This window comes from Pezoporus occidentalis, unplaced genomic scaffold (genome assembly GCF_034315485.1).
Source record: "Pezoporus occidentalis ecotype Australia unplaced genomic scaffold, CSIRO_AGI_Poc_V1 ctg16, whole genome shotgun sequence".
Classification (NCBI taxonomy): domain Eukaryota; kingdom Metazoa; phylum Chordata; class Aves; order Psittaciformes; family Psittacidae; genus Pezoporus; species Pezoporus occidentalis.
The window spans coordinates 8,127,770-8,153,904 of NW_026913425.1; the positions used below are offsets into that span (position 1 = coordinate 8,127,770).

Sequence of the window (26,135 nt, forward strand, 5' to 3'; positions counted from 1 at the left end):
CCCAAGTCCTTCTTCTTCTCCCAAGTCTCTGCCCAGCCTGTAGTTGTGCCTGCGATTGCCCTGACCCTAGTGCAGGACCTTGCACTTGGCCTTGTTGAACTTCATGAGGTTTGCACTGTCCCACCTTTCCAGCGTGTCCAGGTCCCTCTGGATGACATCCCTTCCCTCCAGTGTGTCAAACACATCGCATAGCTTGGTGTCTTCTGTAAACTTGCTGACGGTGCATCAATCCCACTGTCCATGTTGCTGACAAAGATGTTGAATGTGCCAGTCCCAACACTGAGCCCTAAAGAGTTGAAGAAGAGCAAAGACATTCTTCATCTGGCTTTCAGAATATGCGGTCACTCACTTTAAAAAACAAACAAACAATTATTATATATATAGTTATATATGTGGTTATATATTGAGTTATTAGTCTCTTATTTTCTTTGATTATATTTATCAAAGAAGATTTTTAGCTTGAATTCCTTACAAATGAAATTCCGATTATTAGCCTGAAAGAAGGCGATGTTGGGAGTCCTCTGATTCATATATACAAACCAAGTCTTCTGACTAAGAGTCTCACCTCACTTAGTGCGTTTTCTTTTACGTGTCTACTTAAGATTAAAACTCAGCCAAAAGGTGCTGTTACTGCCCTTCTCTTCATCAGTGCCAGCTAATAACCTAGCTAATTGTCTTGTAAGTTACCAATGCAGTCTTTGTATTTAAACAGGGAATATAACGAGTTGTACGTATGTCATTGTAGGGATTACTTTAGTTTTCAGATTTAGCTAGCATGTTTCAACTGGACAGGTAAGCATACAGTGTCTAAAATCCAGTGAGAGGTAATAAATCCTCTAGTGGGACTCCCAGTTAATATCTTTGGTTTTCCTGTCATAGTGTCTTTTGTTTTTCAAACTAGAGCTACATAGTAAATCAAGGAGAAACTTTAGTAAACCTTCTAAGTCATTCTCTTAGCTGTTAATGTTTTTCCTGTGTCAGAACGGTAATGTCATGAAATAGGAGTATTATAAGCAAAACCAAATACAGTTAGTCAAGAACTACACGTTACATTTCTTTTAGGCACATGCTCTGAACAGAACCAAACCGAACAATGGCCTGTCTTACAATGACAAATATGGAAGGTACAGAAACTTCTACTGTCCATCAGAATGGTGACATCCATGGCAACAGCAACGCACCCAGGCAGACAGAACCATTGCTTCAAGTATACCTTTATCATTCTCCTGGGAAGACAGGAGGAGATTACCTTCAATTTCCAGCTGGAGAATATGTTGCAGAAGAGATCTGTGCTGTTGCCTGTAAAGCCTGTGGTAAGTACATACATAACAGTTTTCCTAATGAGGGAGTGAAATTCAGCTTAATGCAAGAAAATTTTTAATAATCCAGAGCCCGTCAAAGTGGTGGCATTTTAACTGAAATGCTAACCTCTTTGTTCTTTCTGAAGTAGTTAGCACCAGGCTGCAAAACTGTTCCTGTTAGAGAGCTTGTGAAACTGGGATTATAATTGGGTAACTGCCATCTTTAAAATAATTTGAGGGTATACGTTACCTTGAAGTCCTCTTTCACTGAACTGACATATAGTTTGGATAGCTAAATCACAGCAGGAGCTGGAAATAACTTGAATTGCTTTCTGATGCAACCATACAAAACTGATTGGCCCTGGAAGTTATGCATATATTGGCTGTTATACATGTTTAATCACTTTGCAGATGGAAACTGTTCTGTTAGAGATGACTACTTGTGTGTAATATTGTGAAAATAAAGTGAGTAAATGACAGGAGAATGTATTTGAAATAATCATGTTTATATGTAAGAATGCCTTTGAATTGTTACATATACTCAGAGTTTAACATTGTCATGTGCTGAGACACAGAGCAAAAATACTTCAGGCATGCATTTTGTGCATGCATCTTTCTTGATTTTGAATTTGTGAATTAAAAAAATAATTCCAATAAACTTTGGATATTAAAGTGACTGTCTTCTTGCTTCTCATGCAAATGTGAACACATAAATGTACATGCATCTTCGTATCTTCTTTTGGGCTGTCAGTGGTACAAGACTAGATGTGTCTTTTAACTTTCCATGTACCACATTTCAGGTGCAAATGAATTTGAAAGAAAGGCTTGTAATTCCAAATCTTTCTTTTATACTGGGTTACAGATACAAAGCTGCTGAGTCTGTATATTTTATTATCTTGAAACACCTTACACTTTTGTGATTTTGGGGCTTCTTTTGGTATGATGTTTTTAAATATGCTTTAAATGACTATTTTTGGGATGGATCTGTCAGTTTTTTTCCGTGCTGTTGAGTTTCATGCTGTGAGTAGGTAGTTTGACAAAGATTATCCTGGGTTGAAGCCCCATTGTTCTTTGTTCTTTGGGGATCTTCAGCCCTGGCAGAGTCCGACTAAGATCTGAGTTTGTAGAGTTGCTGTTCATGTAACAGATAAGCAAAACAGTGAATTCAGCAGAAGCGCTGCCCAGGATTCATTCTGGGAGATCATGAGGAAGTAGTGTGGTATTCAGAAGTTTTAGCTTAATGAGAATTCACCACTCTTGATTCAGACCTTATAGGTCTGAGTTTTACAGCTTGACCTAGAGTTAAGGTATCTTTTTGATGGTGATTCAAATGAAGATCTTTCCGATACCTTCCACTGTATTCCCAAGGTTCTATAGTCTCTTTCCTCCAGCTGAAGAAAAGAAAAAGGGCCTGAGCCATGTATGATATTCTTCTCACCCACATCACAAACATGCAAAACCCAATTCTTGCTAATCCACAAATCCAGTTAGTCCTGCTTCCCAGGAGATCATCTGAATACTTCATACTATATTGCTTGTTTTGTAGGACCTCACAAGTGCTTCTCAAGACTTCTAGCTTTGTGGGGTACCAGTTAATGTTTTGTTGGTATAGGTAGTACAAATGTTAAAAATAATTTGTGTGAATAGTACAAGTTGGTTTTGTATTTTTCTATTGTTTCATCATTCTTCATCAGAGTTTCTAAAGTATACAACTAGTGATTTATACTTGCTTGTATATATGAAATATCATGTTGAGCCTTTATCTTTGTAGAGCTGAGGTTGACAGAGTCCTCTGAAGAGTGATTTCTGCCCAGCAGCTACTATGGCAATATTATACAACTTTTTTCTCAATGGAATTTGTAGCTATATTTCTTTCTAAATTGGTGGAAAAGGCTGAAAAGGCTGCAGGTTTAAATTTATGCCATATTCTTGAAAATCTTATAAATTAGTATCAAAGTATGCAGAGCTAGTGACTTTAACTAACATTTAAATAGCAAGCCTTAAAATGTTTTAACAAAGTTAAAGGAGCATAGTTTTGGTTAGCATATTGCATTTCTGCCATGGCCTGTCCTGCTGGTGTATATGAACCCTAAATTTCTGTAGGGTACATCTGAATTTATTTGTTCTGATTTCCCCTTCTGTTAGGATCGTTAAACCCTTGAGATATTAACTTTAGAGGAACTGGAATCCCAAGAGGGAACCAGTTTGATAATCCTGACTGGGTTGCTAAATTACAAGCAGCTGACAGTTAAAAACCCCTTGAATTTCTAGACTTCTGTGTTTGATTTTGTTTGGTTTGTTTTATTTTGGTTTTAATGTTGATATCCTGAAATTCCACCTAGGAACCTTTTAATTCTCACCCGTCTAAGTTGCAAAGAGATTGGAAGTTCCATGGTACTTCCTTGAAAACTGCTGGTGCTTTCTGGAACCCCTTAAGATAGCAGAGAATCTTTGATTCTGCTGAAGTAAAAATACTGTTGGAAAACATTTAATATGAATAAACACTGTCAGTGTCTGCATTCAGTTAAACGCAAGGGAGTGACTGTTACATAACGTGATGGTGTGCAGTACTTCTTGCTTTTATGGCTCAGTACCTGAGATTGCTTATTAGTAGCTACAGAATTTTAACCATATTTTTCCTTAACATTCTGAATTTTGCAAATTCACAAATCTCAGAGTTATCTGTGATTACAACTGCCCGTTGTGGGTTTTGGGGGTCTTTTGGTTTTGGGATTTGTGGGGTGTGAGTGGGGTTGTTTTGTTTTTTCTGAAGTGATAGCCTTCATTGAAAATCTTCAGTCACACAACACAATACCTGCACCTTCCTGTGCTCCAGCCTCCCAAGGTGAGGAATGAATTAGTCAGAACTCTGAGTCGGGAAAGGAAACTCTGCTTTGCCAAGAAAGGAAATCTGTCCTTCAATTAACTGTTCAGAAAAGATTTTTCTGACATGATAGAGACAGTGAATGTGGTGCCGGTTTGGTAAGCCTCCAGTTTACATGACAGATGAGGGCAAGATACTATTTTTATATAAGAAAAGCTAAGCAATTTTCCATCTGCTATGTACAAGACTTTCTAAGTCTTAGATAGTTTACTGGACAGTTGTGTGCGAACTGACTGCTGTTTGTATTGGACTTTGAAAACAGACTTTTTTAGAATTGTCTTTACTCATTAATTCCATGCAGCTAATTGCTTTCATCTGTATGTGTCTAGTGACTTAACTATATGCTTGAATTGACAGTTTCATAAGAAGTATTTCTGCTGTAGACTGCACATTGCTTCCACATTTTGTAGTGATGTCATGGCTTTTGTGATTCACAGTTTCTGGGCTTTAATTTTTCTTTACAGAAGGATAGTGCCTAATGAAAACGTACTGTGTGGGTGAAAGGGTACCTAATGCCAACAAAGGAGGAAATAGAGAAAAACTTTATTTCACTAGCTACTTACCCTGGTAAATGAAGTAGTGTGACTTGTCTGAATGTGGAGATCTAAAATCATAATGAGGAAAGGAAGAAACTACTATGCAAATAATTCTGGTTTTAGGTTTAGAGGAGAAGTTTGAGGAATAAAATTCTGCTGTGTTGCAGCCTTGCACGATGTTACTTTACAGACTGTATAGTATCATGAGGCTCCTTCACCTTGTATACAAAATAAAGTACTTGCCAAGAGATAATCATGTTTATGTCTTTGCAAAAGTCCGGAAAATTTATTTAATAGCCCTTGCTGGAGAAGTGGAGAACAATTCTGCTTTATTATGTCTGAGTCACTGTCTTCTCTCCTAATTGATCACTGATTGATTTGATAGGATGGCTAGTGTTAAAAATACATTTCTCAGAACTTTTCACTATTGTTGACATGTCTGGGCTTCATCAGAAGACTTTGATTCCCCGCCTCCACCCCCATTGTTTCTGGAAAAAACATTTGAATACCGAGATTACCATTTGCTTGAAAAGTCCCTGCCATTAATAATACTGGCAAGATTTACATGAAATAAGAATTTCTAGTCCCTCCGCTTTTGTCAGATTTTTGTGGACCACTTTCAAGACTCCAATAAGGTGGTTTGCTTTACTTGTATAATCTTCAAACTTTTTCAAGTGCAGGAATATTCTGGCACAAATGCACAATTCTTAAGGGGGAGAAAAAGAGAAGAATGAAAATGTGCTACTTTTCTTGAAAAACATGTAATCTATGCACCACTGAGCACTGGCAATGAAAAGTACAAGTCACCATTCAGAATAATAAATTTTAAAGTGTGAGGGATGGATGAGTGCACAGTTTACTCTTCACACATAAGAAGACAGTGATGCGGATTTTTTTTTACTTTTCTTTTTTTAATGCCAAAATTTCTGATTTGCAGGGGGAATTCCAAAGTCAGGCTCTTCACTTAGTTGAAGTTTCAGAATGGCAATGATATGATCTGGATTGAAAAATCTCTGGGTTTCTTTGGTTTTGCTCAGTTTTTTTTAGAGGTTGGGTGGCTTTATCTGTAATGTATTTTGCGAAATATGGCAGCTTAACATTTGAATATAAGCATATGACTTGGAAATTTGTTCTTCAGTATGCTTATGTGGGATTGTTAATAGCTAGGGGAAATGAGTTAATAAGACTAGGAAAATATTCAGCGTTGTCTCCAATGGTGTTTAGCATCTGGCTAGAATCCTGAAATAGGCTGGTGATTCACATGCATTACTCTGTAACTGATCTGAAATTATTTGGGGTGCAGAAACCATACAGCCTTAAGTCTGCAAAGTCAGTTGTCATTGCTTTATAGACAAAAAAACTGATCTTTAATGTAATCTAGTTGATCTAGATATGATCACACATCAAATGAGAACCATGATTGGTTGCATGGTATAGATTTCTTTTTAACTCCATAAAATTGAGTTAATTTAGTATGTCTCCAAGCTCTGATGGATCAGATATGCTCTACTGCACCATAACTTTGCAACATCTACATTTACAGCTTCAATTACTTAATCCCCTCAGGGTTATTCCTTTGCGGGGGTTTGTTTAGTTTTGGTTTCTCTTTGGTTACTTTAATCTTTTCCATTTCTGTAGTTTCCTGTAGTCTGACTCCTTTTCATAGAAGGTCATGTGTTAGGACCTGTAATTCTGGAATATTTTGGCAATCTTTAGCTTAAACAAGTGTCAGATGAATAGTTTGTAGATTTCAGCAGTTTAACCTGACATCTGCACAGTAGACCTCTTGTTCTTAGCCCTCTTAATGGCCCCCTACAGAGCCAAATCACTTTTGTAAAGAATTTAAGCTAGTTGTTATTCAAGACTGGATTACTTTCTGTTCTACAAGCTTATGCTGTATGTGGAATTGAGTAGTTGTTTCTAACTAACTGTCTTACGTGCACTTCAGATGTGATGAAAGAAATTTGGGTCTGCCCCTTTTAGTAGGTGCTCAGAACAGAAATAAAGAAATAAGGCTGAGTGTCATGGTTTTTTTTTCCCTTCCTGGTTTCTTGTGTGAATTTCTATGATTTCAGTCTGAGTCTTTGGGCAGGGTCGTGGGTACTTTGCCTCTTCCCAGAATCGTTTTAGAGTCATAGACTCAGGATAGTTAGGGTTGGAAAGGACCTTAAGATCATCTAATTCCAACCCCCTGCCATGGGCAGGGACACCTATGTCTCTTAATGTCTTGTAAGTTACTTTTGTTGTCTTTGTCTGGATTGGGGTTTCTTTTTCAGTATTTTCTGTCTGCTTTCCCCGAAGTGTCTTGCCGCAATGTAAACATGGTTTTCTTTCCTTTTGACCTACTGTGACTTTCACACTGCAATTTTCATCCTACTCTCTGACCTCTAGACCTGTATATCTTCATGTCTTCAAAATGTTTGTCAGTGGTTGAAGTCATCCTTTTGTGCTATGAGTTTTCAGGTATTTAAATGGTTTTCCAAATCATAGCAAAAGCATTGCATAGTACAGTGCTGCAGCATTTGCCTTACGGTAGGCTGTAGTTTCAGCTGGGAGCCAAAAAAGCCAAATTAAAATTCTGGTGGTGCTGAAGAGTCAATTCTCAACTGATTTCCATTAGTTTGTGATTAATAGGATCCTCGTTAAAACAATCCTGAGTTGTTGAGATGGAAAAAAAGATATTTTTGAATTTTGTTTAATTAACAATATATGTTTGGTTTTGGCCTCTACTGAGCTACTAAAACACAAATGGAAAGTGGTTGTCTTAGTCACAGTGACTGTTTTTGTATTTTCTTATTTCTAATTTTTCATCAGTCTAAAATCTTAAAATCAGTGCCTAGATCAGGTTTAGGAAAAAGGTAATGTACTGTTCTTAGCTGACTAATCTGTGAGGCAGGGAAGCCATTGTATTAGATGCCATATAGAGAAAATCTTGTAACCTAACAATGAGGCATAGGATAACAGGTGAACAGTCCGCAGTCAGAGAACATAAAGGAATAATGAGAAAGTAAACCAGCAAAAACAGTCTGCAGGTAATTGGATGATGATTACAATGCTGTTGACAATGATGGACTAGTGCAATGAGTAGTTGGAGAACATGTGCCAATCTGCTGTTTTAACCCACTATATATATATATATATATATATATATATATGTATATGTGTATATATATATATTTTTTTTTTTAATAAAGTTGATTGTTTTTGAAGAGAGTTTCTTATGTTTGCTTTTCTGTTTAGGTATCATGCCAGTGTATCATAACATGTTTGCACTCATGTGTGAAACAGAGAGAATGTGGTATCCTCCAAATCACATCTTCCATGTAGATGAAGCAACCAGGCTCACCCTAATTTACCGTATAAGGTAATCAAAATTGAATTTTGATCAACTCAAAATTGGCTTCCCACTTTTCATGGTAAACAAGACTGTGTGAGAAAACACAACCAATAAGATATTTAGTTGAACCATAATTTCTCCAAGAAGTTACGGACAGATTATTGGTGAGATTGTTGGTGGGAGTGTTGGATAAGAGAAAGAGACTCAAAATTGTCAGAGTAGTTTTGAATAACATATTTAATTATATATATACCATATGTTTGCCATGTCAGGTTGAAAAAAATAAAATAAAAAAAAAGCAAAAGTAAAAATAGTATTTTTCTTAATGTTACATTTCATCTCCTCTGTGCTTGCCTGTTAGAAATTCTGCAATACAGAGCAATTATCCTGTGTAATCAGGCAGATGTCTGCAATCAAATAATTTTTCTCTTCTCTTTAACATCTGAAGCTACAGACACAGTTGTCCTTATGTAAAAGATTTTGTTTACTTGACATAGCATAGTCTGGCCTTCACTGTTTCTTTAGGAGCTGTCTCAAAGGAAATTAGGAGACAGTAACACAAAATTCTCTATGTTCAGATTAGTGACCATAGCTTTGCAGAGCTCCTTGTTCCTACCAGTGCAGCTTATCACCCTACTTAAATGCTGTGGTACTCTAAGACACCAAAACTTGGATCCAAACCCTTCCATTGACTAGCTGGGATTTCATATTGGTCCTCCAAACCCACCAGCACCAATTGCGTTTCTGTGAAAGCGATAATGTCTGCTGTTGGTAAGCAGGAGTATCTGGTTATTGATGTTCGCATAAATATTTCATAACAGGTTTTATTTTCCCCACTGGTATTGCAATGGCAGCAGCAGAGCATATCGGTATGGCATTCTTCGAGGTGCAGAAAGCCCTGTTCTTGATGATCTTGTCATGTCTTACCTATTTGCACAGGTATGATTTGGTTGATTATTTTTTTAATGCAGGATGGTAAATGTTTTTAGTATTTATTCTCTTTCATGTATTCTTCTAGTAAACATGTTGCTGTTTCGACAGCTTGAAGCCCTCTCAAAATGAAAAATTCCTTGTCATATTGAATATTTGAAGAGATGAAGTTCTAATGGGAGTTGTGGTGAGAGCAGTGAGAGTGTATAGCACCTTTCTTGTGCCACTGTCAAGTTTTTCAGTGTGATTTCCATTTTCATTTTGGACTGACACAGTGTAGAAAAGCATCATCTCCACACTGACCTTCTCGACACTTGACAAGGCTTTGAAAACAGTCTTTCTAAGCATGGTATCCATTATGAACACGCGCAGCTTTTTGTGGATGAAGGGGTTCATTGAGGAGAGTGTAGTATTAAAAAAAAAAAAAACAAACTCTCCAAAACACCAACCAACCAACGAAAAAACCCACAAACAAAACAAAACTACACTCCAACCCCCCTTTTTATTGACGAACAGCAGTGCTACAGTTTTAACTTTCATTCCTGCATTCTTCTTTCTCAGTGGCGAGCTGATTTTTTGGACGGATGGGTACAGATGCCTGTTACTCACGAAACACAAGAAGAATGCCTTGGAATGGCTGTTCTGGATATGATGAGAGTGGCCAAAGAAAAGGACCAAACTCCACTGGCTATTTACAATTCAGTCAGGTGACTCCATACTTCATAATTGTGTCACACCTATCTGATATCTAAAACCAAAGTTTTTGCACATTAGCATCTGTGAGGAGGTGTTCAGCTGTTGGCAACTGATCTATTCTAGCATACTGATTCTGTAAACTTAGCTATAGTGTAAACTAGAAATTATTAGAAAGATTGTATCACAGTGGCCATTTGTGGTTTTGAGTAGATGGATTTGGCTCTTGTAATGAGAGGTAAGGCAGCAGCTACTTACGTGGGAAAGGATGGGAAAAATTTTTGTTGGGAGAGACCTATGGTCTAGATCCAGCCCCTTGTTCAGATCAGGACCAACTTCAAAGTTAGGTAAAGTTACTCCGGATGTTGTCCAGTCAAGTTCTGAAAATGTCCAGGGATGGAGATTCCACCATGTCTCTGCGTAACTTTGTCCTGTGTACCATCACCCTCACTGAGGAGGATTTCCTCTGTATCTAATCAGTCTTCTCTGTGATACCAGTTACCCTCTGTCCTTTCACTATGCATGTCTGAGAAGTCTAATTCAAACCATTCCATATCCGTTAGTTGAAGACAGTTAGTCGAATACTTTACTTGAGCCTTCTTTTCTCCATGATGAGCAAACCAAGCTCTCTTATGCCTCTTTTGTCATGTCATGCCCTGCAGGCTCTTAAGCATCTTGGGCTGATCTCTGCTAAACTTGCATGAGTTTATCAGTTCGTATTGGTTTATCAACCTAATTGGTTTCTACTCAGCTAATTCTGTCCTTGCTTAGTACTTAATGCTTAATGTTTGTCTTTTAATGAAACCTAGCAGAAGGAGTAAAAAAGGGAATGAGACAACAAATCATCCAGCTTAGTGCAGGTGACAAACTACTCTTTTGCTCTTTGATAAAGAATATGGACTGAGATATAGGAACTTCAGTGAGAACCAACCACAACATTGTATTTTACCATTTAACAATTTCAGCCGGGAAAGTTGTTCTTTATCAATGCAGTTGCCTCTGTCTGTGCAGTATCCTCTTTCCAACTTCTACACCAAACAAAGCAGCTGTTTAACTTTTGCTGCCTTAGCTCAAAACTTCAGTAGTGACTAGAACAGTCAGCATTTATGGAAAATGCATTATGTAATATATGTTGAACTGAGTGAGGGGGGAAATACGGAAAATTGAAGAAGAGACAGGGCTGTATTTGAAATAAGATACTACAGATTGAAGAAAGGATCCTTGTTATCCTACAGTTTAAAAAATAAGGTTATTTAGAGGATTAAGGTTATACATTTCGAGGAAAAATTATTTTCATGATGAGTTGTTTAGCACGGAACTAATCATCATTGCTTTAATGGATTTAATGGATAAAATGAGTAGATTTTTTGCTGGTTATTTATTCACAGCTACAAAATGTTTTTGCCTAAATGTGTGCGAGCAAAAATCCAAGACTACCACATTTTGACGCGGAAAAGAATAAGGTACAGGTTCCGCAAATTTATACAACAGTTTGGGCAATGCAAAGCTACTGCCAGAAACTTGAAACTTAAGTATCTTATAAATCTGGAAACCCTTCAGACTGCCTTCTATTCAGAGGTTTTTGAAGTAAAGGAACCTGGTGGAGATCCTTCTGGAGAGGAAAGTTTTGCAACCATTGTAATAACTGGAAATGGTGGAATTCAGTGCTCAAGAGGAAAACTTAAAGACTGTGAGACACTGGCAGAGCAGGTAATTTCTCTTATTATTTTAATAATTGTGCAGTTTATCATGTAACAGTGATTATCTTATGTTAGAAGTTCTGATTTACCCCAGGTAAATTTGCTAGGTAAATTTTACTTCACAGTGTTCAAATAATTTCTGTATAGCTGAGGCTCACAGAAATGTATTGACTTAAACAGTTTAGAATTCTTAAATTATGTTTCTGTTGAAGTATTAGAAGAAAGCCCGTACTTGAACATGTAATACCTCTGTGTTTGAGAAATGAGAGATTCTGTGTTAGACCTTCTTTACTGTAAAAAAATCAGTGTGGAAAAGTAATGACCCCACTTCCAGTTGTAGGTAAAATGTACAAATTCCGCCGATTCTCTTTGCAGTGTTCTAAGGACTCCAAAACCAGGTAGATTTTTCTATAATCAGACTCCTATCAGTGTTGGAGCTAGCAAATTTTAAGTGACATTTCTGTGACTGCAGAGTCATGTACTCTTTGTTCAGGAATTAGACACAAATTGTTCCAATAAGTGCTCGTAAGCATGTGCTGTTGCATTTTTATTTATCTGTATTATTTCTCCTCTGTGTGATTTCCCAGCATAACTCTTAGTTTTGTCAGATTTACCAGAATCTGATACAAACTTATAGCAGTATACACTGAGAATGTGGGACTTTCCAGAAGTTGAATTAAAGGCGAAGTGGAGCACGTCAGTTTTCCAAAGTAACTGCATTCATTAGGTTGTTAGTTTTGATGCATAATACATAGCAGTCAAGACCAATCTACAAAATGTTGTATTTTTACAGTGTGCTATAATAATTTGTAAAACTCCTTTTTTTTTTTTTTAACACCTAACAAAAAAATGTGGTTCCATGCCCTGATTTTAAGTGTGTTCTTAGAGTATTTGTAGATTTACATTAGATGTAGTTACCTCATTCATAATTGTCACCCGTCAGCCCTCTGCCTTTCCTAGTCAGCATGCCAGTTGCTCTGGCAGGAGCTAACATAAGAAGATTTTTCAATTTCTGGGTTAGGTGTACAAAATTTGTGCACATTGTACTTTTTGGGCCTTGCGTTGAAGCCTATTGTAGTGCTTAAACTGATCATATTTCCTATAAAGATTGCCAAATTATATTTTCATAGTAATATTATCCTACTTACTGACAGAGACACAGTGTAGGCTGCATATATTTTCACTGCTACGGAAATGGTTTATAAAATCGGTTATGAAAACTTAATAAATGTCTGTAAGTGTAATAACTCTTGTTTCAGCAAACTCTACTGGTGAATCTTTATTAAGGTACTGAATTGAAACAAATTTTGGAGGGGGGGGGTTGAGAGCTGGAATGACATATGTGGGGTTAGATTATATACTTGTTTTGCCAGTTGACATTTCCAACCACCAGATGAAAAAACAGTGCTTCAGGGACGTCAGTGTGTTTGAGCTGATTTATTTTAGATGATACCCACTTAGTCTTAAAGCCTTGGTTGTTACACCTGTTTATTAGGATATGCTTGCAGCCATATAAATGGGGTATTCTGACTTGAATAAAATATATGTACTTTGGAAAATAGTTTTAAATAGATATATCTGCCTTTATTTAAGAATGTTACTTATCATATGAAGTACTACTGAAAGCAAAACAAAGTATGGTTTGTATGACATTGTAATTTGACTTGTGAAAGACTGAAGGAAGTAGTACAGAATAGTAGAGTATAAAACACTACCTGAACTTGCTATCAATCAGAGAAAAACATAAAACTAGGATCAGTGCTTCAAGTTACCGAGTCAATGATGATCATGGCTATATGCTTTCTTCATTCATACGACATCCATCTCTTTGGTAGCAGATTTTGCAGCTTTTATTGCTCTGAACAAAGACGTGACGTTTTTGGATTGTTAATAGGCTTTCTAAACCTCTTTAATAAGGATGCTAATAATGGGTTCTCAGTTTCAATTGTTAATCCTCACAAAATACTACAGAGCAAATAGAAATATCTACAGTTAAAAAACCGCAAACAAACCAAACCGCAAACAAACCAAAGCACAAACAAACAAAACCAAACAAACAAAAAACCCAACACCCAAGCGAAATAAACCCACTCGTACATGGATATTTCCATTAACAGTTCCTGGATCTTAGTGCATTTTTTAACTGATGCTCCTAGTTATGGTCTTGGGAACAAAAAACTGCTTTTCTTTATCTGTAACAGCATATTTAAGGATTTATCATTCTTTGTTGGAAGCTTACAAGTTCAGAGATGTAAGAATTTGCTGAAAATAGGTGGGATTTTTTGTTGCTATTCATGTTACGACTGACATATAATGAATATTCATTGCAGGATTTACAAACATACTGTGATTTTCCTGATATTATTGATGTCAGCATTAAACAAGCAAGCCAAGAAGGCTCCAGTGAGAGAAGAATTGTCACTATTCACAAACAAGACAGCAAGAATCTGGTCAGTTTTCTTTGCTTGCTGTTTTTTCAAATAGATGTTGCTTTGAGTAGGCTGTATGGTTGCTGTGATATTTGTCATCATAGAATCATAGAATGTTTTGGGCTGGAAGGGACCTTTAAATATCCTTTAGTTCCAGCTCTCCTGCCACAGACAGGGACACCTTCCACTAGTCCTGGTTGCTCAAAGCCCTGTCCAGCCTGACCTTGAACACTGCCAGGGATGGGGCAGCCACAGCTTTTCTGAGCAACCTGCTCCTGTGCCTCACCACCCTTACAGCACCCTTACACCACCCTTCTTGCTAATACTAATCTAAATCTACCCTATTTTCAGTTTAAAGCCATTCACCCTTGTCCTATTCCTATATGCCCTTATAAAAAGGTCCTCTTCAAATTTCTTGTAGGCACTGGTGTTTATAGTACTGTATAATCAATTACCATGATGTAAAACTGGATGGATTTCAGGCAGCATTAAGAGGTTTATCAGAAGACCAGAGGTCATTTGCTTTCAAAGCTCTTTTGAATGATACAGAATTAGATGTTTTTAGGTGAGGGTAATTTCCGATACACAGATTGGTTCTTTATTGAAGTCTTAAACCCAAGTCTGGGTTTTCATATCAAATATGCTGCTTCCATGCTGTCAGGGTAAGCTGTGTGCCAACACATTGAAGAAGGCTTTGAAGTGCTCTCAAGGAATGATGATACACAGACAATGAGCATGGAAACCAAATAAATGACATTTTTACTGTTTAAATTCTTTAAAGAATCATGGAATCATAGATGGTTGGAAGGCACCACCATACATCATCTGGTCCAACCTCCCAGCTGAAGCAGGGTCATCTGGAGCACGTTGCTCAGGGTTATGTCCAGATGGCTCTTGAATATCTCCAGGGAAGGAGACTCCACATCTTTGGGCAATGTATTGCAATGCTCAGACACCCTCACAGTAAAGAAGTTCTTCCTCATGTTTAAAATGGAATTTCCTGTGCTTTAGTTTGTTTATTGCCTCTTGTCCTATTGTCTGGTACCACAGAGAAGATTCTGGCCCATCCTCTTGACAGCCTCCCTTCAGACACTTACATAAATTGACCAGATTCCCCCTGAGCCTTTTCTTCTTTGGGCTGAATAGGCCTGTCAGCCTTTCCTCATATGAGAGGTGCTCCAGACCCTTAATCATTCTAGTAGCCCTTTGTTGGACTTGCTCTAGGATTCCATGTCTCTCTTGTACTGTGGAGTCCAGAACTGGACACAGTTCTCCATGTGAGGCCTCATCAGAGCTGAGCAGAGAGGGAGGGTTGGCTCCCTCGAGCTGCTGGCAGTGCTCTTCCTGATGCAGCCCAGGATACCACCGGCTGCCTTGGCCACAAGGAGACATTGCATGCTCATGGACAGCTGGTTGTCCACCAGGACCCCCAGCTACTTCCCAGCAGGTCAGCCCCCAGCCTGTACTGGTGCATGGGGTTATTCCTGCCCAGATGCAGGACCCTGCACTTGCATGTGTTGAATTTCCAAAGGTTTCTCTCTCCTTGCCTCTCCAGCCTGTCCAGATCCTTCTGAATGACAGCACAGCACTCTGGGGCGTGAGCCTCTCTTCCCAGATTTGTATTGTCTTTCTAGGGATGGAGGTGAGGCTGACTGGCCAGTGGTTCAAAGGGTTCTCCTTCTTGCCCATTTGAAAACTGGGGTGACATTTGTTTTCTTCAAGTTCTCAGGCACCTCTCTTGATTGCAGTGAGTTTTCAAAGGTGATCAAGAGTGCCCTAGCAAGGACACCTGCCAGCTCCCTCGCTGTTCATGGAAGCATCCTGTGAGGGCCCATGGACTTGTGATGTCAAGTGTGTCTCATTAATCTCTAGCCCAGTCTTCTTCAACCAAGGGAAATAATTCTTTTCTCCAGACCTTCTCCCTGATCTCATGGTCAAGGATTCTTGAGGGCTGACCTTAGATTTAAGCATTTAATTCATTTAGGTTGAAGCAAAGAAAGCATTGAGTATCCCTGCCTTCTCTGTGACCCTCGCAAGCAAAATAGACTCAGGCAAATCAGTGTAGGTTGAAGAGTTAAAACCAAATCTTTCAGACGTTTTCCTCCACCCCTCCCTTCTTCCCAGGCTCAGCTTTACTCCTGAGTTTCTCTGCCTCCTCTTCCTGAGCAGCACAGTGGAACAAGGAATGCAGGTTGACATCAGTTCATCACGCATTGTCTCTGATGTTCTTTCTCCTCACATTTTCACCCTGCTCCTGCATGGAATCTTTTCCAAGGGGCACAGTCATCCACAAACTTCTACAGTGCATGTTGTTCCCGTAGGCTGCAGTTCTTCACAAACCTGCTCCAGCGTGGACTCTCCACAGGGTCACAGTCTCCTTCAGGCATCCTCCTGCTCCAGTGTGGGATCATCCCCAGACTGCAGGTGGAATCGGCTCCACCGTGGGGCTGCATGGGCTGCAGGGGCACAGCTGCCTCACCCCTGGCTGCACCATGGGCTGCAGGGGAATCTCTGCTCCTGTGATTGGAGCACTTCCTGCCCTCCTTCACTGACCTAGGTGTACAGAGAGTTGTTCCTCTCAAATATTCTTACTCTGTTCTTTGGCTGCTGTTGCACAGCAGTTTTTTCCCTGCTTCTTAAATGGTTATCACAGAGGTGGTACTATCATCCTTGATGGGTTCAGCCTTGGCCGCAGTGGGTCTGTTTTGGAGCTGGCTGGCATTGGCTGTGTTGGACACAGGAAAGGTTCTAGCAGCTTCTGACAGAAGCCACGGCTGTACCTCCCCCACACCAAAACCTTGCCATTCAAACCCAGTACAAGCTGTTTCTTTTATTTCTGTGACTGATACGTGGTTTTCAGGTCTCCCCATCTTGGCATTTATGTTACTAGAGATCTTCCTTCTCTCCTGTGTTTGTGAAAAAACCTTTGTACAACTTACGTACTATTCTCTGTAAAAACGTATTTTTAAAATTCAGAAAATACTTCAGTAAGAATTAACTAGTTTTATTGTCTCTCTGGTGTTGCTTTTTTAAAAAGAAAAGCATATGGTTTGCTTTCATTTATAGTAGAATTACGATTCACATTAATTTCCTGGATTAATGGCACAGAATTAGCATGTTAAGAATTTGAAATATTGCAAGGCTTTTTGTTGAAACAGAAGAGTAGCTGAAATATCTGTGCTGCTGAGAGCTTAATAGCTTTTCACACAGAAGAGGCTCCCTTGAGCCATTAAGATTTTCTTTAAAAATTCTCAGTAGTGGTAATTGACTGCATATGCTTGTGAGGGTAAAAGTGACTAAGAGCTTGTCTAAAAAGGCTAGTGAAGAGGAAGGCAGAGCAGGAAAAGTGGAGTAGCTGCTCTTTTGCTAATGATTTTTGAGTGGACACTTTACATACCAAAACTAGCTGATGTAAATTAAAATTTGTGAATTTAGTTTAACCTGTTACAAAGCTAATAGAATTCATTACCGAAATGTATTTACACAATTTTAGAATGTATGGATTCATTAAAATGACTGGATTTCTAGGGTGTTGTTTGTCTGGGTTTTCTGATTGTATAAAAAATGGAAAGATAGTTGTTTCCAAGTCCTCTTTCAATAAAACAATTCTTGGCATATGATCAAGAGCACTAGCTTTTTATTGCTGTTGAGCAAAGATCTTGCCAAGGAATTGTGTTCAGCCACTGTGTCTCCAGTGTCATGGGCAAACTTGTACAGCATGTACTAAAGCCTGTTCTTTTGGGCTATGCTACTGAATGAAATCCAGCATGGCTCTGTAGGTGGTAGGGTAACACTTCTCTGTTGAAGTAGAGACAGCCTTTAATGCTCTCGTACAACTGTCAATGTGTTAAGATAATAGAGATAATTGTATTAAAATGGACCCTATTTTCCCTTATTGGCAGTAATAAATATATCGTTGCAGATGGATTTAATTTTGCCCTGCTCTTACCAGTTCAATGTATTCTGTGTAGACCTTTTCCACACCCTGTTTTTCTTTAGGTAATTCTTCCCCTGGCTTCCATCCATTGTACCTCTCTTCATAGAAGTTAACAGTCAGCTTCTATAGTGATCTAGCTCAGGAATCCAGTTTCTGCTTACTAGTAGTTCAATTTTCAGGCAGGTACCTTTCTAGAGATTTTAATTTGCTACTTGAAGGCAGCCCCTTTGATAAGAAAAGCCTTTCTTTTAGGAAAAAAAAAAAAACCAACACCATGTTGCCAGTGTGGTAGGTGTCTGCCATGCTGAGTTGTATCTACTCAGTTTTTCCCTTTCAGATATTCCCTCTTGTTACCATTCCTCTGCTGTTTCATATATAGAGTAAGGGTTTTGTTACGGCAGATTGTTTTGCGGTTTATTTTGAACACTGAAGATTGCTAACAAGCTTTGGGTGGCACTGGGAAAGTACAACTATATGAACAGTAGTTAAAAACTACTTTTATATCTTTATTGTGTCTTTTAAACCATTACTGTGTCCAGGAATTTTGTGTTGCCTATTTAAAATTGAATGTCTCTTTCTCTCTCTCCCTCTCTCCCTCTTCTGTCTCTCTCCCTCTTCTGTCTCTCTCCCTCTTCTGTCTCTCTCCCTCTTCTGTCTCTCTCCCTCTTCTGTCTCTCTCCCTCTTCTGTCTCTCTCCCTCTTCTGTCTCTCTCATTCTCTCTGCCCTTCATTCTCCCCTGGCAACTTAACAGGAGGCTGAATTCCAGTCATTAAGAGAAGCTCTCTCCTTTGTATCATTAATTGATGGATATTACAGATTAACTGCAGATGCCCACCATTATCTCTGTAAAGAAGTAGCACCACCATCAGTTCTTGAAAATATCCAAAGCAACTGCCATGGACCAATTTTGTAAGCAATTTTTAGCAATGAAACAAGGTGATATTATTTTTGAAAGGTGAACTTCAGTTGACTGTGAACTATGATGGACACCTTGAAATGTGTACTTACTAAATTTATGTAACATAAAATGCTTTACATTTTTTCCTCTTAGTTTTCACTTTGAAAAATACAATATTTTCTTCATGTATTAAAAGTAAATAGAAAGATTCTGGTTTTATTTTTTTTTCCATTAGAATTCATTTTATCTTCAAGTGATACAGTCAGGAAAGTCATGATGCTGAGTTTACGGAATTATAGTTCCTACCCTGGCAGCAGCATACAGTGTCATAGACAGAGGATCTCATGTTTTCACTGCAGCCTCTTGCAGTTTTATTTTCTGATTTACCAAGGGAAAAAGGCAAATTCAGATAACATTTTCCTCAATATTCGAGCAAGTTAATAGTTCATGTAGTATTGTTGTTCACATAAACACACATGGGAGCTTAGAAATGTTTTGTTTTGCAGAATAAAGTGTGTGTTTGCTTTAGCTACAGAAAGCTTTAAACTGATATATACAGGATATGTTACATGAAACTAGCACTGTCTACTTGGCTAATACAGAATAGTTTGTAAATTTCCCAGTGGCAGAAAGAGGATAGATGCTGTAACCTTCAGAAGAGATGGAAGAGAGGCATAGAGACCTATACAGTTCTAACCACTTTTCTTGCACCAGTGACTATTGCTATGTATTTATTTAGGGTGTTTATAAGGATGTGCCATGATTCTAGATCTTTCCAAGCCATTTTATTCTTCATAAGATGGGTAGAAATAGTCAGTTAGCAAGGCTTAAGGGGAATTATTCTTGTAGTAATAAATTATGTTCTATTTCAGCTTCTCTTTCGCATTAGTCCTTTCCAAGTTAAACCCACCTTTTTCACCTAGGCAAATATTTGGTATTTATTAGCCAGCTTTATTACAACTTCTTCCATAATAACAATATGATGTTGAAAATCATATCATAAGACATGAGATACATATTTTTTAGACTGTAAGATTTCTCATCAAAGAAATAATTGCAATGTTTTCAGTGTTAAAAAAAATTAATATACTGCCCTTTACATCTGTATATATGTCTCTGAATATTGGAAAGCAAAGGGACAAAAAGATTATTTGAAGCTGTAAAAAATGAAGAGTTTGAATTGCTGTTGTATTAGGTATCTCATAGTAGTGCTTATTGGCCAATCTCTGATGTTCCTCTATTTTGAAATTATGCAATATTAAACATTTTCTTTTTACTGTAGCATGGACTTTGCAATCAGTAAACTGAAGAAAGCGGGTAATCAGACTGGCTTCTACGTTCTTCGTTGCAGTCCTAAAGATTTTAAAAAATACTTCCTCACCTTTGCTATAGAGGTTTGTATTCTGCCTTGCATAGTACCTGTATCATCTTTTTGTGTTATAAGAATAAGCTGAGGATGTTAAGTGGATGGTTCTGAATTTTCTCTTCAGAACGTGTATATTCTATAGCTACTTTGGTCAGATTGGCCAGGTTTCAGGGTCTTGTGAGAAACATCAAAATACATGTACGGTAAGTAATTGCTAATGACACATAGCATGTGCTTAGGAGAGTAAGACAGGTGGAGGGGAGAGCTTGAGAGTCCTGGAAATGGTGACATAGCTCTTGGAAATGTAGTACTTGTTTAGGTGGTAGAGCAGTTTGTTGGGTTTTGTTTTGTTTTTTAAAGTTTGGGGCTTTTTAGTGATTTTTTTTTTTTTCACTAGGATTTCCACTGACCCTTTCTTTTTTCATTTTCTGAATAAGGCTTAGATAGACTGAGTATACAGCCTGTGGTGATGTGAGAGTCTCTCTCCTTCACAGGTTCTTCTGGGTTTCGGTCCTTTCCCTGTCCTCAGTGCTAGGCCAGCTGGATTTTTGCAGCTTTTATGTAAACACAGATCTCCTGCTGGGTATCTTGTGTTAGCCAGAGTGGCAGCCACCCTTGAGATGCCTGCAATTTTCATGCAGCTGAAGAACCAGAAGTACCTCTTCTCTGAGATTGCACTTAGCAATAATACAGTACCTTAATATTACTGTTACATAATTACATTATCTTGTTCAAAGGATGTGCTTGTCTTTAATTAAAGTAATAGAGCTAAAGTAATAGAGGTAATACATGAGCTTTTCTTCTGATATATGGCAAGCTAGCAAGGTCACTAAATACTGTCAGAAGTATGTACATCTCTGAAAATGATAAAATAACCTTGATGTGTGGATGCAGAAGTAAACAGCCATTTTAAGATCAGTGTCACAAAATCTTTATGTCCAGTCAGTGAAGTGTGTTTGGTAGTGAATTTTTTAGGCTGAGAGATCAGTCCCTGAACAGACTTCAAGAGTCTTGCATGTCAAGCTTGTGAGTTAAACCTACAATTAAATGACCTAGCCATGTTAGTTTGTTTGGTTTTTTCCTCTTGTTCTGGGTCTTTCTGGCAAGCTTTTAGCAGGCTTCTGATATTCAGAATTTGTTGGAAGCACTGTTAAGAGCTTCTCTTGTTTAAAAATGTTCAGTGATATGTTTTCAAGGCTCATTGTAAAAATAATTCAGTGCATATTGAAAATATGTGTTGGAAACAAATTGCTTAGATGACAGAAAACAAGAAATACATCTGAGGTCTAGAAATGCTTGCCAGAAAGACATACAGTATGAATATCTGGGCTGTTACTTCCAACAAAATTTTGTTTTGATATTACCTCATGTAAGGGTGAAGAAGCTGTCATTGGTAGCTCTGAAGGATTTTTCCTAGGATTTGTTATCTGTTTTCTCAGCCCCATCTTTGCACATTTCGTAACATTTGTTTTTCTTAACATCAGTATACTAATTCCAGTGATGGGAGTAGAATCATGTTTTCTCAGAATCAGTATTATGTAGTGAGAACAAAATAACAAATTATAGTAATATTTTCCTGAAGCATTCTTTCTTTACTTAGCAGAGTACTATACATTTAAATAAGCTTTCAAATACTGAATATTGATTGATTTTATTTTTAATGGAAATAATCTCTGCAGCGAGAGAATACCACTGATTATAAGCACTGCTTAATTACGAAGAATGAGAATGGAGAATATAATCTTAGTGGAACCAAGAGAAGTTTCAGTAATCTTAAAGATCTGTTGACCTGTTACCAGACAGAAACTGTCCGTTCAGACAGTATAATTTTCCAGTTTGTCAAATGCTGTCCTCCAAAACCAAAAGGTAAGAGATCATTTGTAAGCATTTTCTAAGATTTAAAAATAAATTAAAACTAAATGATTCTCAGGTGGGTAGATAGATAGGTTTGTATGGGTTTTTTAAAATTTTGCTGACCTATTTATTCATCATAGTTTTCAGTTCTGTTGTCTGCCAGATTTTACTTTGTTATAAGACGGTATTCCAGAAAGAATCAGGGTAGCCAGTTTCATTAATTAGAAGGAAAACTGGTGTCTTAATTGCAGTGGATTGTGTATAGCAGCATTTCTTCTTTAGTTATGTGTTTTCATGCCTTGAGAAGGAAAGACCTACCTAATGTATAATTTCTTTCTGAGGACAGTTTATAAGCAGTGGAACCAACAATGCCAGTGATTTTCTTGTTGATAGGTGAATTATACAAAGGCTGCACTGCGATTTCAACTTCTTTTTAACACTGAAAATTACGTATGGGCTAGAGGCCCTGTTTTAGTAGTGGATTTTGCTTTAATGCAAATAAAAGATTTTCGACTAGCTTTGATTTTCATAGTGTCTTTATTTATGAATTTGGTAACATCTGCCTTTTTTTGCTTATTATTAGCAGTACTGTTTACGTTAATGTAGTCTTTGTCTCTATCCAAGTTCTTATTAATGAAAAACGTGAGAGAACAGACTATTTGATACCACTTTTCTCTCTCTCAAATTTGATTGAAATTAGCAAATAGATTAAAAAGCTTAGAAAAGATTTGACAAGTAAATACATATGCACATTACAGGGGATAATAGTGCAACCATATTTCCATCAAAACCAAAAGTGTATATGCATCAGAATTTTAAATTATTGCATAAATATGATTGCACGTGCATGCGCACATATACCCACAAATATGTATCTGTTGGCTTTAGTTTACTAACAGACTTGCTTTACTTCATGGAGAGTCTTTTTTTCAAGATCACTCAAAGAATAATTACTCTGCCAGGCATAAGGCAATGAGAATCAATAAAGTACTCCCAGGGCAAAAATATGTAAAAGCTTTAAGAAGCATCAGAAAGATAGGCACATCCGAAACTTTGTAATATAAAAGAAGGTGACTTACCTCCCCTTTTTCTGTCCCATATTGTTATTACAAATACAGCAGAGGTTGAAATATGAAAGGAAGCAGGAATGATTTCAGAATGTTTGTCAAAAGTAGGAGTATTTAAGAAACTTAAAATAGCTGCATGAACCTACATGCTTTTGCTGACTAGAAAAAATTGGACTTTAAATTTGTTTAATGAAATACGGTGTGGCTTTTTGAATAAACTGATTCCAGTGTGATACCTGTTTTGTTGCATTAACAGCTTCTCATTAATAAACCTTCTGAAATAATGTTGGTTTCGTTTTATGTTTTATAAATTTACTTTGGTTTCTTTCTCCTCACCCTCTTCTCACAGATAAGTCAAATCTCCTAGTCTTCAGAAGCAATAGTGTTGCTGATGTACCTTCATCACCTACACTACAGAGACACAATAATGTCAACCAGATGGTCTTTCACAAAATCCGGAATGAGGACTTGATATTTGTAAGTCCATTAGTTACTTCTTCCACTGGTAGATTTAATGCACACTAAGTTTTAAAAAACTCACTGTAAGTTTAAAAGAGCCTTATCTGAGCTAGAAGATTTACTGAGCGAGGAGATTTTACTGTAATCTTCCCTTAGTTAAAATTGTGAGAGAAAAGTTGTTTTTTTTTTCCCTCCCTTTAATTCTACATTAGTTTTCTTTACTTATAGGGATGTCTAAATATGTCTTTAACAGAACTTCTTCCTCTCTGATTCTTGCAACAAGTTATTTCCTGAGGTCATTGTTGTCAGTAAAAAATAAGCAAAGATTTAAGCCATTTCTCATGTACTTGCTTCCTTGTCCTCTCAGTTTGAATCTAGAGGTGTGCTAGCTGTGAAGATTGGCATATACGTTATTTAGGGTGTTTGGTTAAGAGGTCTTCTGCAAAACAGGCAGAAATTCCTGATTTTTTCCCCATCTGGTTTCTACCTTTCTTTTAGGAGGAGAGTCTTGGACAGGGAACGTTTACGAAGATTTTCAAAGGTGTAAGGAAAGAAGTGGGAGACTATGGCCAGCTCCATCAAACTGAAGTTCTTTTAAAGGTTCTGGATAAAGTGCATAGAAACTACTCTGAGGTTGGTGTGATTGTTGGCTGCTGTGTAATGTGTGTGCAGGCTGTGCTAAGCATTACTGCTGTTACGATAAGTGAGTATTTTTTATATGGTAGAGGGTTATATGTTGAACCAAGCAGTGTAGACATACACTCTGGACAGTTGAAAACAATAAATAAACTACAATGCGTTTTAATTTTAATAAGCTGGGTAATATATTCTAAAGGTAAGTGAAAAACAGTTGTTAAAAAGAGCAGGAGTGCAGAAATGCAAATATATTTCCTGAAGGAAAATGTGCTAATTTTGTTGTTGGTTTTTTTGGGTGAATAATCAGTACACAAGCAAATGCAGTTGGAGATGGCACTAAGGAGAGTTAAAAAAATGGCTAAAGAAATAAAAGCTTCAAAACCTTTCTGAAGGGTTAGGTAAGGTCTGGTAGTAGTGGATGAGCTTAATAAGGTGCTATGAAGAAATAAATTGGAAACTGCATAGTGCATTATGAAAGAATGAATTGGAAATTGAATAGCGTGTCATGAATTTGTCTACAGTTTACTTGGTTAACTGAAATGGAAGAAAAGATTCCTTTTAAAATGTTGATATATACCTGCTTGCAGAAAAAGAGATTGCTAACCTCTCTGAAATGTGGATTATCAGTTATTGAAAAAAAAAAAAATAGACAACCCTAAACCAACCGCAAACATAAAATATATTACACAGGGTCTTTGCAGTGAGATGGAAGATAAAATGTTTAAAAAAATGCGTATGGCTTTAATAAACTACTAGAAATTATGCAATTTCTGGTGGGGGTGTTTCCAGTGATATTTATTCTCTCTAAATCTCTCTCCTTCCTCAAAGTCCTTTTTTGAGGCAGCAAGTATGATGAGCCAGCTTTCTTACAAACATTTGGTGTTAAACTATGGAGTCTGCGTATGTGGAGAAGAGAGTAAGTAAAAATTAATTCTTTTTTGTATTAATTTTATACAGCTGGCATCAGACTTTGCCATTGATTTGGGGTATAAGCAGGGGAAAAGAAACAAAACAACTTGCCACACCAGCTGGATACCCAATACATGTTCACATTGCATTATTAGTCTTGGTGTCAGAACTAATTAATACAGTGATAAAGAAAACCGAGAAACTGTGTAAATACAATCTGTGTGAATAGTAAGCTGTGTAAATTACTCACAGTCATATCTGTTCCATCTGAAAATCTCCATTTTGGAAGTTTTGGCTAAGTATTTACTACACCAGTTTCTTTGCAGAAAAGCCCTTGAGTGTTTTCTCTAGTTTGTTTATTGTACCATGCACAGGGACTGCATGTAAAATTTCAGGTAGATAAGTATATAATTAAAAAATATATCTAAAGACGTATATGGTTACTTATTTCTCCCTGTATTACAGCTGACCTCTACAGACTGTTCTGTTTGTGAAGGCAAGAGATTTGTTAGTTTGGCAAGACACAGTTACTAAGAAATAGAAAGAGAGGCTTACTGTTATTTTTTCTGTGGCTTACACACTTCGTGTACAGATTTGATGAAAATTGCTTCACATAATTATAAAAAGTTTGCATTCTATAAAGTGGATGTTTGTGGCAATTCTCAGATGTCATATAGCTTCTAATTTATAGTTAGTTAACTAACGAGGTATCAAAGAAAAAGGTGGATAATACTAGAGTAATGAATCTATCCTGAAATTCCTTTATTTATTCTTGGTTTTAATTGTTACTCTTTTTACTATTTTAAATCAGACATCCTTGTACAAGAATATGTAAAGTTTGGATCCTTGGACACTTACTTGAAAAAGAACAAAAATGTTATCAATATCTTGTGGAAGCTGGAAGTAGCCAAACAGTTGGCATTAGCCATGCATTTTCTGGTAAGTAATTTATTCTTCAGTTTTGTTAATGTCTGAATTCAAATGTTTCAGGCTAATAAGTATAGAATAGCTGAGCTATTGCCCTACTTCTTGAAACTCTGGAGGGTATTTTAAAACAGGCTGGCTGTATACCATATAGCCAAGGACAGATCCTTCTTATCTTGCACAGAGTGTGATTGAATTTCCCATTAATTTTTAATGGTGTAGTATGAAATAAAAACACATTTCCAGTAAAAAGTCTTTTTCTTTTTTCCAGGAA

At 37.3% G+C, this 26,135-nt stretch overlaps 1 protein-coding gene across 6 annotated transcripts in view; it reads left to right on the plus strand.

Annotated features, from left to right (window-relative positions):
- The window catches only part of JAK2 (Janus kinase 2), a 66,366-nt gene that overhangs the window by 14,098 nt on the left and 26,133 nt on the right, over positions 1-26,135 (plus strand). For 3 of the 6 annotated variants that reach the window (XM_062612533.1, XM_062612531.1, XM_062612532.1), the window contains 13 exons: positions 1,063-1,313; positions 7,962-8,085; positions 8,880-8,997; positions 9,550-9,695; positions 11,070-11,391; positions 13,712-13,831; positions 18,500-18,657; positions 19,929-20,040; positions 21,692-21,878; positions 23,283-23,410; positions 23,891-24,025; positions 24,857-24,944; positions 25,749-25,876. In XM_062612533.1, the coding sequence (XP_062468517.1) occupies positions 1,094-1,313; positions 7,962-8,085; positions 8,880-8,997; positions 9,550-9,695; positions 11,070-11,391; positions 13,712-13,831; positions 18,500-18,657; positions 19,929-20,040; positions 21,692-21,878; positions 23,283-23,410; positions 23,891-24,025; positions 24,857-24,944; positions 25,749-25,876 (1,986 nt within the window). In that variant the 5' untranslated portion in view covers positions 1,063-1,093. Of the gene's footprint in view, positions 1-1,062; positions 1,314-7,961; positions 8,086-8,879; positions 8,998-9,549; positions 9,696-11,069; positions 11,392-13,711; positions 13,832-18,499; positions 18,658-19,928; positions 20,041-21,691; positions 21,879-23,282; positions 23,411-23,890; positions 24,026-24,856; positions 24,945-25,748; positions 25,877-26,135 lie in introns of those variants that run through there. The other 3 variants (XM_062612534.1, XM_062612536.1, XM_062612537.1) reach the window with 3 other exon arrangements.